General features: G+C 41.8%; 1 protein-coding gene across 1 annotated transcript in view; it reads right to left on the bottom strand.

Annotated features, from left to right (window-relative positions):
- Positions 1-13123, bottom strand: part of CLYBL (citramalyl-CoA lyase) — a 155179-nt gene that overhangs the window by 73814 nt on the left and 68242 nt on the right. The window contains exon 2 of the mRNA XM_082752057.1: positions 972-1161. Coding sequence (XP_082608183.1) covers positions 972-1161 — 190 coding nt within the window. The remainder of the gene's footprint in view (positions 1-971; positions 1162-13123) is intronic.

Genomic DNA, 13123 nt, shown 5'->3' with positions numbered 1-13123 from the left:
TCAGCTATGCTATTTTCACTTTACAGAACTAAAATAAATATACAAAAACTCCATAAACTTTTTCTTTCTGACATACAAGTAAAGACCTGAAGGTTAACGAGAGCACTATTAAATTGAGTCCTTCTGGAATTAAATTAAATTAAATTAAATTAAATTAAATCCCCCCCCAAAAAAACAGAAAACAATAAAATTTCATACACAGTTTTGAGATTACATGGGAAAATTTTCAAACCTATTTTCATAACTTCCTGGACAACACGTTCATACTCAAACCCTAAACAGCACTTGCTGTTGTTTGAGGCTCTGTAAAACGAACAGGAAAGCTTATAAATATGAAGATGATGTTATGGCCAACTGATGTTCCAGTTCAGAAATATTTTTCACTATGAAACATTCAAACCAGTTTCTGATATACATGCTTTAAGATGTGAAACATTTTAAAAGGAAATGGTTACTTTGAGATATTAAAAACAAAAATTGCTAGCAAGTATATCTGAACGCATATTTAGTTCATTCTCTCTTTCAGAACTTAACATCAACAAAAACTTAGCACTGGTACATGTATACATCCATTTCTCACTCTGCTCTCTGACTGCTTTCTTGCGGCACCTTCAATCTAAAACGCCCTCCAAATGCTGGTGCACTTGGGTTCTAACTACTCCTTCCTTCAGAAACATCCCTACTGGCATTTCTACTGAAAATCTCAACAAGTAAATCTTTCTAAACACCCACAGGCTCAAGCCCAAACCCATACTCTTTTGCTCACAATCTGAAGATGCTTTTGTTTCAACCACAAAATCCCAACTTGGTGACTGTGAACTAACTCCACAAAGCCTATCACTTTGACTTTACTTTGTGTATCTTAAGATTTATCTCTGTCTCTCTGGTTGCCACTTCCCCAAGGCAAAGGTGATGTTTTTCCACACATTCTGTTTAGCGCTGATTGTATTGCACAGATAATTTTTAATTACCTTTCTGTTCAGAGCCACGCCATCTTCACAGTCCAGCACCGCACAATCGACGTTTAGCGATGGGATTTTTCGTATCTTTTTTTCATCATCCGCAGGTACGTACAGCACAGCTCGCCTGGGAACATACTTGTGAGATGATGCTAAGTGGTAACTGAGCTTGGGAACACCAGCTGGCAGAGGAGAATTCAGCCTGTGAAGGATATGGTGAAATCAGACTCTTGACTACAATGCTTCAAGGAATAATTGACTATATTTTAAAAAGAGAAACTTTCCTACATTAATAGTGTCAGTTTGTTTTTATTTCTCAGGAAGATCTAAGGTAGGGAGATATCAGTATTTCAGTTAATTACAGTATAAAGCCCCCAAATCACTATGTTCAACAGAAGTTGCAAACTTTAACACCCATAACTGAAGAAATGCCAGGTCTGAGATTATCCGTGTAGGCTTAATTACGCTGCCTGTTCTGTGCACTGTGACAAATACTAAATACAGAAAGGCTTTTGTTTTTTCTCCCCTTCTGTCACAACTCTTCTATAGGCTGGAGGCTATGCTGGGGAACAGATCAGGGCTGCTTTAGCAAGGAGGCTGCTATCTGCCACGTGTGCTCCAGAAGCTAGATGGCATGCTGTGAATGAAGCAGGGGTGTTGGTTAAAACAAACACCGCTTTGCAAGGTTGGTTTTGCAACCTTAGCATTATTTCAACAACCGTATTTGCATGCAAATTTTAAATAAGCAAAATGGTTGGAGAGGGAAACAAGAGAACAGCCAGGAATGAAAACCCCACGTAATGTGCAACCTCACTAATCCCGATGTGTCCTCTGTGAAGCCTTCAGACCCACAGCACAGCCCTTGATTGACAGAGCTCCTGAGCTCACCAGCATCATCAGCAGGCTGTTGGCCATGGCAGCTTTTAGCATTTATAAACACTTCGTGCACTACACTTGGGTGCAAGTGTGAGGCCGTGGCACCACAGGGCTTGAGTGGGTTGCATCATTATGGTCTAGAGTCATCAGGTTTGCTGAGGTCTCCACCCTGCACTGGTGGCTCCTGGTGAGGGAGCAGCCAACCCACCTCAGATGCAGGGCTGGTGGGCCGGGAGGCAGTGGGGCTGCCGGGGGAGGCTGCCCTCGAGTGCAGTAGGGAGCTCGCCTTGCTCCATAATTACAAGCACAGAGAAATAAATTGCAGACGGTGCCACTGTGTTTCTTGGCCTTCCAAAAAAAGCCCTTGCCTGTTCCTGTTCCCACCCATTTCACAGTGTACCCCCCAGGCCTATTCTGCTACATCAAAAACGAGGACAAAATAATACAATTTTCCTTCGTATCCAGAGCACAAGTCACTTCCACCACAAAATAATCCCACCACATAACACCATTACGCATTATCATGTATATTATTCAGCACTTTGAATAATGCAAAGCTTTTCTAGCACCGCACTGAATATGTCATTATCACATCATGTCAGGGACCCGTGCATTCTCCCATGCCCCTCTTAATAATATTGCCCAAGTTGCTACATTTGGATGACACACGGCTACGTGCGCACATGGCTTCCCTTCACAGTGGGCACGACTAACCCTCTCTGACGCCTGGAAATGAGTTCAGTCAATCGAAATTGGAGCCAACATGATGTGCTGCTGACAGACCGCTTTGATACTTGCTTTTCTAAGCTAACCTCGCTGAAGCATCCGCTCTTCCCCTAGGCCTGGCACCCTGAAAGATGAGTATAGGTCTTGGGTTAAAAATTTGAAGGCATCTTTTATCACATTTTAACTCAGTAAACTAAGCAGAAAAGGACAACTATTCAACCATCTCCTGTGCCAGGTCCCTGCAATGTCCTGGGTGGACCCATTTTATGAGCCCATAAAAACCCAACACTGACTTCTTCTTTGTAGTACGTCTGGTAATGCTTAATTCACCCTAAGCAAGGGGGCAGCTTTGCTGTTCAAGAGAAATGATGCACTATTTATTACAAACAGCAGTGCTACCCTTGCTAATAAATCCTCATCTCCAACTGCAACAGCTCCAAGACTTGGGCTGTGGAGGTCCTGACACTCAATACCAGGAGCCATGTGCTGAGTCTCCTAAGTAGCATCCTTGCCCCTCTCCCACAAAACACTTCACGTCCCCTGCCATGTATTGAAGTGGGGATGATAACACAACTTGAGGCAACTCAAGTGGCTGCTAGTTAAATCCACTTAATCCCATTTTCTTGTAGCAGTACTCTTTGGGAGAGCACAGAGGAGGTGGAAGAGTGGTTTATCTCAAATGGAAAGAGGAGGGTCTTTCTTCAGTGTGACACAGAGGTCAGCAAAGAAGTCCGCAGTCCTTCACTAAACATAGATGAGGGGACAAAAGTGATTAGTTTCCATTCTTTTTCTCTGATGGCTTCAACCCTGTAGTGCTGGAAGCACAAAGGAGCCAAAGAGCTCAGTCCATTAATAGTTAACTATGGCCTACAGACAAGCAGCCGCTGGAGCACTCTTACTGTCTGCCTCCCACCAACCCAAACTTGATGAAAGTGGCTGAAACCATCATCTCAGAGCACACCGAGGGGACATATCTCCTGTCACACACACATTTCCCAGGATTTCTCCAAGGGCTGTTGGACCATCCAGTTTCCCCTTCACTGCTGCAAGCCCCATGGAGGCCACTCTGCTCCAAGCACCATGCACAATGGCACAGAGCATCACGTAGGTGAAACCCTCAGTGTCCACAGAGCAGGTTCAGTCAGGTGTCACCTTTAAGGTCTGTGATCTTCTATTTAGATGGGGCAGCGGTGTGGCCTCCCCTCAAGAACTAGTAGATTTAATCCACGATGCTACCACCTGGTGATTGCTGGTATCTCCTTCTCGGCTTTGCAGCCCCATGGGCCCAAAATTCAGGATTCTCAGGACACAGATTATTATAAAAATACATCAATTTGTCAAATTATTAGTCTTATGAAACATTTTAGTAAAGAAGTACTAATTTTTTCAAGAGGTGTGACCAAAAATTAAGGTCATTTGGACCATGAGGAATTGCTGTCAGCTGCCCAACACAGCATCTTCTCCTTTCGAAACAAAGAGCTCTAGAAATGCGAGTGTAAAACGAGACTCTTCATCAAGGATACCTACGTGTGGCTGCAACAAACATTTTCAGGTGCTATTCTTTTCCCAAATATTATTTTAAAACCCTGTTCTCACTGCACATTTGCCTTGCCTAGTCATATCTTGTGTTCTACAATGAACGAATTGCGGAGTAAGAAGCACCTGTATTAAGAAGTCCATTTGCCCATGGACGTTTTGGAAACTGAGAGTGGCAAAACCCAGCATACTAACAGTTAGCTATTCTGATAGCAAACACTATCAGGATTATTCTGACTTCTTTTTTTATTTTGAAAGAGTGAAAACATCCCCAGTGTGGTTACTATTTTTTTTTTTTTTTTGGGGGGGGGAAGTGTTAGGGAACAGCACTGCAATCTCAGTTACATCATTAACCCCATGCTGTAAAGAGGAAGAAAATCTTGCATATGTTTCCTGACTGCAAGTATTTTAATGATTCAAACTAGCTTGACTGTGCCTAAAACTAAACACATGGACATAAGCCAAGTGAATTTGCTAAGACAACGTTTCTTCCTTTAAGCACTGCACGTTAAAATGAGGACTAGGCTATTGGGTAATGCTCATTAAATTGTTTTACTGCAGCTTCTCATTCACAGCATCCAGCAGCATGCCGAATGTTTGTGGGCCTTGGAACTGAAAGTAAATTTCTTCAGCAAACAGAGCACTCTACTAAAGTCTTCATCAAATATGTAAAAGTCGCTAGCAAATTAAAGTTACTCTCAATCCTCTGAGAACAGTTTCACCTAAGAGCAAACAGCTCATCCTCAGGAAGGAGAAAACAAAACCGTTCCGATCCCTAAGAGGCGCTGCACTTTGCAATGGCAGCCCTACAGCGGGACAGCAACCAGTGAAACTACTGAAAATTACAGAGATTTCCCTGATGCATACTGCATTTTCATATTCCAGCATTGCTCGAGCTCACACATTTACTGAACTGTATGCACCTGTGCCGTCTCGTTGGAGCCAGCAACCTATAGCTCAGGAAGTAAAGTGCTCCCATCAGTTATTTTCAGGATCAGCACTTTAACTTGAGCCTCTGCTCTATGTTTGTTTGCTAGATCGAGTCATCCTAGAAGAGACCCTACACCATCACGTGCCCAACACATGGAAAAATATCCATCACTTGATAGGCCAAATCTCTACTTCTAAAACACTTGGCACAGTGTTGCCAAAAATTTTCTAAAGATCGTACTTAGGCATTTGAACGAAAACCATGAAAAAAACAGGAAAATTTCCACACTGTGCATTTTTGAGCTGTAACTGGTAAATAACCACAATCCCAGATATCCAGCAAGGTAGGGTTGCAGAAGGACAGAAGTGACCCAAGATCTAAGAGCCCACTGAACACAACACAGCTAACATCTCAAAATCTCCTCCGAGCTAATTGTCTGATGTGTGAGAAAATAAAAATAAAGATAAGAAATTAAATATAACGGCTTTACTATGTCTGATTTACTAGGGAGTAGCTCCCAAACACGCACAAATAATTGACCAAAGACAAAGGCAAGTTGTGGGGAAATTACACAGCACCCCAATTTGCATAGTAATTCTTTCTAATTAAGGAAAGAAGCTGGAAGTTGTTTGTTATAAACATCAGCAGGCCTTGTGCAAATACGACCAGCTCACAACCGAGCTAAGCATTCGTCAAATCAAAGCGACTTTCCCGAGAGTTTTATTGGTACAGCTGCAGCGCATGCATTTTATCACACATGCTAATAATCCTGGTTATGGCACTAACATTTTAATCATTTGTTCTGTGGGCTTGTTTCTCAAACAATTAGCACTAATGAATGGCCAAAATACCTCGGATCATATATGTCTAATTGCAGTCAAGAGCAGTTATTGTCTGCATGTACATTTCAATTCACCTCTGGGGATAATGTTTGTTAATTGTATTTCTTTATATAGCAAGTGAAAAAAGGCTGTTCACTCCAAAAGGGACTAAGTGTTCTCTTCTTTCCCTTTGTTCCCACAAGAAGCTAAAGTCACTTCAAGAGGCACTTAATCCCATCATCCATGGTTACAATTGCCTTACAGCATCAATCAAAAAGAATCTGAAGTAAAATGATGCAGCTATATTGTGTAATTAAAAGCAATTCAGGTAGTTATTGCTTGGGGCATTTTCCAGGTCCAAATACTTCAAATGGCACCGCGGGGATTCTAAATACTGTAGTGTTTTAAATTTGGTCAACGACAATATCTCACAGAGAAAGGGGAGGAATATGCAAAAAAAAAATCTCCTAGTGTGTATTGTAAAGCAGAAGAAAAGAGGAGGAACAGCTAACGTTTGAAGTGACAAAATCTACAAGTCTCCATATAAAAGGGAAATAAAAATATCAAGAAGAGAGAAAAGGGGAGGAAAAAGAAAAGGACCGCACTTTTAAAGAAAAACAAATTCCCCGCAATTGTTGAAAAGTTAACATGTGAAAAAATGCTAACGTTTTCTCGGGCGGAAAACAAAAGATGGTTTCACCAGCTTTGCGGCCAGAATACGGGGCTCCGAAAGCCTGGCGCTTTCCTAGGGGAAAGAAATTCAAGGTAAACTGGTAAGTTTTGCTTTTGTTGGAAAAAAAAAAAAAAAAAGGCTTATGTTAAAAGAGAAGACATATGATATTTACTTCTGAATAAAGCCAGAACTTCGCTAAGGTGCTTTACCCAACAACTGCTACTAGCAGTGATCCAATTATGCTAAAATAAAAACTGCGGCTTTTCAACATATCAAATGCTCTGCTTTACATTTTGATTTCTTCCTTTGTTCCCAAACCACTAAGGTCATTTCCCTGATGCTCCAAAGAAAAGAAAAAAAAATAAAAAAGTTGAGAAATCCTTCAAACCTAAAAATCCACTTTCTCCCTCCTTAGCGGCAAGGCAGCAGCCCCTTGCTCCGGCAAACAGGGGCGAGCAGGTCTCGTGGTTTAGGGCTTTTGAAAAGCAGCTTTGCTGATGAGTCAAAGCGCCTTGAAAGAGGCATTGTCTGCTTTTAAAGTCCCCAACAAGGCCGATATGATCTCACAGCGATGTACCGCCGAGATTAATGCCCCTGAAGCTGATGGAGTTATACAGGTGTGAGATGCCAGGAGCCACGACGGGAGCAGGATCCTCTCTCTCAGCTCTCCAGAAGGAGAAAAAAATAAACCTGGGCATTTGCACAAAGTCATGAGGGATCCAGTGATGGGGAAGGGGGGCAGAGAAGTGCTGAGAAACCCTCAGCAAAGGACAAGTCGTACCCTCTGCAATGCGTGCTCCAGCTCTCCGAAGGGGCCGACTGGGTCAGGGAGCAGCTGCTGCAGGAGACCCCAGAGCAGGCAGAGGTGCAGAGGGGGATTGCCAAGGACCCTGGGCCAGCGCTCGCTCCAGCTGGCAGGACACAGCTTTATACCCCAAAAACAGAGATAAATAACACAGGGAAGGAGAGCCCCACTGATAAAAAAAAAGAACACAACTGTGACACGGAGAAGAGTCAGTAGAGGAAAGCAGTGCAGTGCTTAAACATTGAGTATCACAGCAAAAGTTGCTGGCGAGTTGTTTTAGGGAAACGTGTGTCTTCAGCTGCTACTTATAATTTTTCCTATCTCCAGTAAACCAATGTAAGCCCTGTAACTGGAAACCAGAGCCTTTCTGGGGCACAGATCGAGAGCAAACCAGTAACTTACTGACAAAGGCTTAAAATCACGGACCCCTAAGCCATAAAATGATGAAAGGCTATCACAGGTTAAATAGTTAACCAAACTTTCTCCTCCCACCAGCACTAAACGTAAAAAAAAAAAATAAAAAAAAATGACCTTTTATTTACCCCACCGTGTTCTTTCAACCACGTTTGACCCCGTTGTTTTGGTTCACTCAGAGCTCCACCATGGCTTGAATCGCTGTGACTAGAGATGAGGCTTTTCTTCTCAGTTCAGAATAGCCAAATTGGGGTGGGGGGGGGGGGGGGGAGGATGGGGAGGACCTTTATCGGCTTCTCCGATTACTAGTGTCTGGCATTTTCACAGCAGCAAACATAGTTTGGGCTTCAGGAAGATTCGAGTGTGACTGTTCTTTGATTTAATAGGGGAATTAAAAAAAAAAAAAGAGATTTAAATAATGGGCCAGGGCCACGAGGGCTGCTTGCTCCTCATGGCAACAGGCTGCTGATAGCGGAAAGCCCGTCTGTGCCTGCATGCGTTTGCCATCACCCAAGGTTAATTGGTGTCCTGTCTTGGGGAGCTCAAATGCACGTGATGATGCCCCGTGCACGGCCTGCTCCCTCCTCACGGCGCGGTGGCCTCGGGGCGGCCTGTCACACCAACATGGCACAGCTGGGCCGTGCCGCCACGAAGCTGGGCCCCGCTTCGACTGGGCATCAGATCTGGGCATCATCAGCCAAGTTCCCAGCCCCAGGGGACACCTAACGCTGTCCTTCCAGACCCAAACCTCGGACAGGCCATGGAAAAATTCTGTGTTTGTCCGCGACACATTCACCAGGCCTCGCTCACCGAAGGAAGGTGTAACCAAGATAACAATTCACTTCCCTGTTTTCCTACAGATAGAGACATTTTGAAGTTTTAATTTCTATAGGTACACTTTAAATGGTTTCATATATTTAATTAATGTTATTTCTCTCTCTCTCTCTCTTTTTTTTTTTTAACCCACATTTTTAGTAAACGACAACACTCTAAAGAGATTTTGAAAAATTTTGTTTAGCCATATGATGTCCTGACAGAATCTCTTGTATTACATTTTTTTAACAGAGTTGCAACTAGCAGCTGCAAAATAAAATTACAGCAATTCTTAAATAACAAAAAGATCCCACAATAAAACCGACGATTCAGTACCACATCAAGAGGCTCAGAAAAGACTGCACATAAAATTGCTCTTTTGAAGATGCGCGTTGCAAAGTAAAAAGAGATTACTTTGGATGCATGGCGTTGATTTATGATTTGTTTTGGTTTATCTCTGGTGTGTACAAACCAAAGTGCACCAAGTACGCTCAGGGCTGTGCAACATCAAGGAAAAAACACAGATTTTGAGGTTGAGCATCCTCCAGTTTAGGAGGATCACCAATAAGCTGTAAGAGGGCACACGAAGTAGAATTTTGCCTTAGGAAGTAAATACAAAAAAAGTGCAAATCAATAATGGTGGCACTTTTATATGAATCAGGTAACCACTGAAGAAAGGTTGAATTTTGAGGAGGTGCTCACTTTGTACAGTCACCACCGAAACACTTTTGCTTCTAAGGGAAACAATTTGAACTCTCCACTCCAGCCCATCCTGGGCCACTTTTTTTGTCACCAGTTCTGTCACAACGCTTCCACATGCACACGTTGTGCACCCAGCCATGTCCCTGTACACACACAAATTGATACAAACATTTGGACAGAATTCGTTTCTCCCTGGGTATGCTTCTCCCAACTTTTCTCCACTGTTCCCCTCTTTTCCCCCATGCTGCCGCTGACCCAACCGTGTGCACGTGTGGAAAGTGCTGCGCGGCCAAGAGCAAGATCAGGATTCAAGAATTAAGTGCTAATTACTCTGATTACGGTCTGAGGCCCAAACAGCTAAAGCCTCCAAACAGTAAAGGACTTGCTAATGAATTCCATGTAAAATAAGAAATATGTGCTTGACAAAATCAACCTCAACGAAACCCAGCTCCTGCCTGGTGAGTGATGGTGCAGCTGCTCGCACCAAAGCCTGGGCAGGTCAGAAATGCATATATGCAGCGTGAGATACAAGGAAGATCAGACCAGCCCTAAAATTAGTTCTGATTCATGATGTACTTACGGTAAAACTACACTGAAGATGTGCCTGATATTATTTAAATGAAGCAAAGGAGTAGAGAAAAATGAGTACCGATATACTGGTGCAGAGGAAGCCATGGGAAGGAAGAAAATTTCCCCTCGCTTGGTGTCTTTCAGGATTTCTGATGTTTTATTACCAGTTTTATTCTAATTTCTGTTGTGGTGGGGAGATTTTGCAAAATGAGGTTTCCTTTGTACTTCTGAGAATTTTTTGCTAAATGGGCCATATTTTATGTTGGCTTGCAATTTACGGCATTCCACACTTGCCAAACACCAACAGCTCAGTGATTCCTGTACAGTTACTTAGAAGGGTATGCAAATTACGCTACTAAATAAAGTGCAGACATTTTTACTACTTAGGGAAAACAAAACAATATTGCGGTCTTCTCTGCACTTTGGGATCGCTCCTGAAAACCTGCTCAAGCATGTGCTTCACCCAGAGAAATCAAAAGGACTAGGCAAACACCTACAATTAACCATGTGCTTAAGTGCCTGCAGGACTGGGGATTAATTCTGAAACTCTTCCATTTCCCTGTGTTCTTAGGCTACACATAGACCAGCCTCATAATTTCTTTTTTCTTTTTTTTTTTTTTTTTTTTTTTTGGCTCAGAGACTTTGCAAAATTGAGACTTGCACATGCAATCCAGCTGGTGAACATCTTTTTAACGACATAAAGGAACTTGTTTTCAAATGCGGAAATAAACTGCATATTATTTTCAGAGTACGATGAGAAGCAAAAGTATGATCTATGTTTAGCCAAGCATTTCAGATTGAAGAACTATTTTCTATTAAAGTGAACTTATTTAGTGTGATTCTGTGCCAAACAGCTGAGAAGTGAAGAAAAATTCCGCAAGCAATTAGTAAATATGAAATTGCTGAAGAACAGTCTGTGCAACCATAAATCTAAAATACATCGCAATTACATCCAAAAGAAAAAAGCAATTACATCAAAGCTGGTGTAGTATGACAGGAGAAAGAACGAACACACACTGCTGTTAGTTCAACAGCAAATGTGGCTATACTAATTGGAAAACAATCCCTGCCTGCTCTTGGATATCAGTGTGGTGCAAATTTTAAAATATTTCCAAAACAGACGATAAAGAAGAACACCTGCAAATATTGCGGTGTTCCAGGCAATACTTTAGAAATGTCTACAGGCAGAAATACTACACTGCAGTATGGCGCAGGATGGCACAAACAAGCATCTGTGTTTATTTTTTAACTAGTCAGATTTATAAGAGCAATGAAATCCCTACATAAGCATTTTATATTGACCTGATATGGACTTACTGTTTTAACCAGCTTTTTAACTAACTCCACAAGTTAATAAAGGCAACTACATGAATCCTTACGGCCTATACATTAAGATAAGAAAAACATTCATTAAGCAATATCCAGACTGTTTTAATTACAGAAATATCACTCTTATTTGTAGTATAATGTTCGTTAAGTACAGTATAACATTTTCTTAAAATGCCCCAGAGGCAGTTAAACTCTTGATTAGCTATAAAAAAAAAAAAAATCTCGCTTAACTTCAATCACGGGAGTTAATGTCTACTGCAATGAAATTCCAGTACTTTTAATCATACAAAAATGTCATATGTAAATCTTATTAACCATGAAAACATTATATAAGATCAAATGAATTTTCTGTGCCTCTATCACTATTAAATTAAAAAAAAATGTGGGAATCTTTCTATGACAGTTATGGTAGCAATAATAAGCCCAACCCTATTGCCTTTGAGAATGAAACCAGCTGAAAAACAGATCCTATTTTATTAATTTCAAAAGATAGAAGGGGTGGCCCAAAAATTCTGACTTCTAGGTTTTCATGCCTTTAACTATGTCCCTGTTCAATTACCTAAAATTAAAACGTACAAAATTAGTAGCAGCAGTGGGACAAAGCACCCTCTCAGAGACCGCAAAACTTCTTCAATCTCCAGTAAATAAATGCCTGGCAAAGCCTTATTATCCAATGTCTTGTTCTTCTGTGTATGTTTGTACACTACAAGAATTAAAATCGTTACTGTTTTTGTACAGATTACAATGAAAAGTCAACACCTACATTTTCTTCAGTATTTATCCCACATCTGCCCATTAATCCGTATGCCTCTTGAAAAATCCATTCATTCTTTATTTGCTAACAACATCAAGAATTAAAAAAATCAAGAACAAAGTGATGTCACATTGTGAGACTGCGTTAAAAAACCCAACACCTTTAAAATGCACGATGAAGTGTTATTTTCTGGTTCTTCTGTCCTTAGCTTTGTATTTTCAAGCTTTTCATTACCAAAGTCAAAGCCAGCTATTTTCTTTAAAAGTTAAAATAAATAAATAAATAAATAAAGCTGGCATTTTAGGAAGTTGGGCTTGCAGGAAATATCGGGAAACTAATGATGAAAAAGTTGACTGTCATCAATTTAACTTGATCTTCCCCGTAGCCAGCTGAAGGATGTTTTATTACATGGAAATAGGTACAACAACCCCTAACTCAGAAGCACCCCTCCAAAGCTGTCTCTTTGGTAAGGTCAGGACACTGGAGATACTAAATTTAGTGCCCACCAGTCTCTTTGGGCTCAGTCCCCTCCAGCCACTGAGCCCCCTTTCGCACCAATGCCACCCAGAAAGGGACGAAGCCCCCTCACTCTACTGAGCTGGGGGGTTGGATCCTGCTGTCCCAAGGGATGTGTATTTGGGGTGTGTGCTCAGAGCCCTAGGTTCACCCTCTACAGGGGGATTCAGACATAACCCCCTCCCCACCACATGTGGGTCACCAAGGGCCTCGAAGGAGGTGACTACACTGGCATGAGATGGACCCCAACGGGGGCTGCTGACAGCAGGGAACTGGTCTGAAATAACACGTTGGTCATATCATCACGGCCTGTGTTACTAAGGATGAACGTTGCTGTGTAGGCAAGCTCAAAGGCTGTAAAAGTGCCAGACCTAACAGGGTGGATAACATGAATGTGCGAGGGAGGAAACAGGGACCAAAAAACTAAATGCAGAAAGAAGCCTGCTCTAGAAATAAATAAATAAATAAATAAATAAATATATATATATATATATATATTTCTAAGCTACTTTTATTTAATTATCTCTAAACATTTTCACAGAACTCTTCAGATAAGCTTTGCCACACCTTGGAAGACTTAAACCAGCCATAAAACCATGACCCCGGCCCCCACTACAGATCCCCCACATGGAAGCCCCATCCCATCTGATGGTCAGTCAGTCGCTGGCCACAGGCCGGAGTTTAACAAATGATCATCA

The sequence above is a fragment of the Aythya marila genome (genome assembly GCF_965140915.1).
Source record: "Aythya marila genome assembly, chromosome: 1".
Lineage (NCBI taxonomy): Eukaryota > Metazoa > Chordata > Aves > Anseriformes > Anatidae > Aythya > Aythya marila.
Note: the sequence above shows the minus strand (reverse complement) of the source record. Positions and strands in the feature narration are given on the sequence as shown.